Source organism: Fulmarus glacialis, unplaced genomic scaffold (genome assembly GCF_000690835.1).
Source record: "Fulmarus glacialis isolate BGI_N327 unplaced genomic scaffold, ASM69083v1 scaffold18668, whole genome shotgun sequence".
Classification (NCBI taxonomy): domain Eukaryota; kingdom Metazoa; phylum Chordata; class Aves; order Procellariiformes; family Procellariidae; genus Fulmarus; species Fulmarus glacialis.
This window is the reverse complement of record NW_009230344.1, coordinates 17426-18975: the sequence shown is the minus strand read 5'-3', so window position 1 is coordinate 18975 and position 1550 is coordinate 17426. Positions and strand designations below refer to the sequence as shown.

At 64.5% G+C, this 1550-nt stretch overlaps 1 protein-coding gene across 1 annotated transcript in view; it reads right to left on the bottom strand.

Annotated features, from left to right (window-relative positions):
- Positions 1 to 1550, bottom strand: part of ABCA2 (ATP-binding cassette, sub-family A (ABC1), member 2) — a gene marked incomplete at both ends in the record, with an annotated part of 19484 nt that overhangs the window by 1027 nt on the left and 16907 nt on the right. Inside the window, 4 exons of the mRNA XM_009584194.1 lie at positions 25 to 117; positions 394 to 497; positions 733 to 867; positions 1222 to 1363. Of these exons, the coding sequence (XP_009582489.1) occupies positions 25 to 117; positions 394 to 497; positions 733 to 867; positions 1222 to 1363 (474 nt within the window). The remainder of the gene's footprint in view (positions 1 to 24; positions 118 to 393; positions 498 to 732; positions 868 to 1221; positions 1364 to 1550) is intronic.

The window sequence follows — 1550 nt, the reverse complement described above, 5'->3', positions numbered from 1 at the left end:
GGTGGACCCCCACCGGGCTCTTACCGGTTCTTCAGGTGCTGGATGCTGCCAAGACACTTGAGCCGCCCGTTCACCATGATGGCCAGGCGGGTGCAGAGTGCCTCGCACTCCTCCATGCTGGGGAGAGAGGGCAGGCTTCAGCAGGGTGGCATGGGGGGACAGTGCCAGGGTGGCAGCTGGGGCAGGCGGTAAGCCGAGCTCCTCAGGCCATCACCCAGGTGCTGTGGCCCCACCACCAGGGATGGGAGAAGGCAACAGAGGGTGTCTCAGCCCCTATCTGCTCCCTGTGCCCCTGCCTAATGCCATCTCCTGGAGACCAAAGAGCCCCCTCCCACCCACGCAGCACCCCAGGTGCCTAGAGGCATCATGGGCTTAGCCAGAAGTCCCCCCGACCTGTGGGACGTGAGCACCACGGAGCGACCCGTTTTGATGACATCCAGGATGAGGTTCCAGAGGAAGCGCCGTGCCTTGGGGTCCATCCCCGTGGTGGGCTCATCCTGTGGGACAGACAGCACCCTCAGAAACACCAGCCCCTGGCGGGACACCACCACCCCCTTCCTGTCCTAAGCCCAGGTCAGGACACGATCCCACACCCCAGGACACTCGTGGTGGAGCCAGGGGCAGGCAGCTCCCACCCAGCATCATTTCTCCACCCTAGCCCAGCACCAGCCCCAAGGACACGGGGGGTGGGAGGAGCACCCCACAGGCAGGGTGCTGGAGCCCAGGGCACACCAGGAAGATGAAGGCTGGGTATCCGATCAGCGCGATGGCTGTAGACAGCTTCCTCTTGTTGCCTCCGCTGTACGTGCTGGCGGGCTTGTCGGCGTACTTGGTCAGCTCCAGCTTCTTCAGTGCCCACTTGACCACCTGCAAGGTATGGGGGGCTGCTGTCACCCTGCCAAGGTCACAGGGCTGGCAGAGCTGGCAGCGGGCAGTGGGCAAGCAGTTGGGCTGCGCGGCACGGGCCCGCTGCCAAGGGGACCACGAGTGATGTGCCAGTCAGGGGAGCCCCACGGCAGCCCCTGGCACGGTCATGAGCGTCAGTGGGGGCCTGTGAGTGCATGTGCCTGGTCCCAGCACCCCACACGGGCGCACCACTGGGGCAGCACTGCTGTGAGGGCAGTGGCACCAGCTCAGTCCCTGCTGGTGCCCAGCGATACATCGTTCCTGAGGCACAGCGCCAGCCCTCAGGTGCTGGCAATCGCCTGCCCAGAGCCCTACCCGCTCCTCGTCCTTCCAGGGGATGCCGCGCAGGCGGGTGTAGAGCTTCAGGTGCTCCTGGGCCGTCAGCTCATCGAAGAGCGCATCGAACTGGGGGCAGTAGCCCAAGCTCTGCTGGACCTGCAGGAGCTCCTTCAGGATGCTGTGGAAGAGGACGGAGGGGCTGTGGGGAGAAGGAACTGCTTTTTGGGAGCACCCCATTGCTCACCCCCCTTTCACACGCCTTTATACCGGAGCATATTCTACCAGGTAACCCACAATGGGCAGCCTTGGCCGAGAGCCGGTGTAACTTGCCACCTCCCAGGAAATGGTCATACCAGGAAACCGGG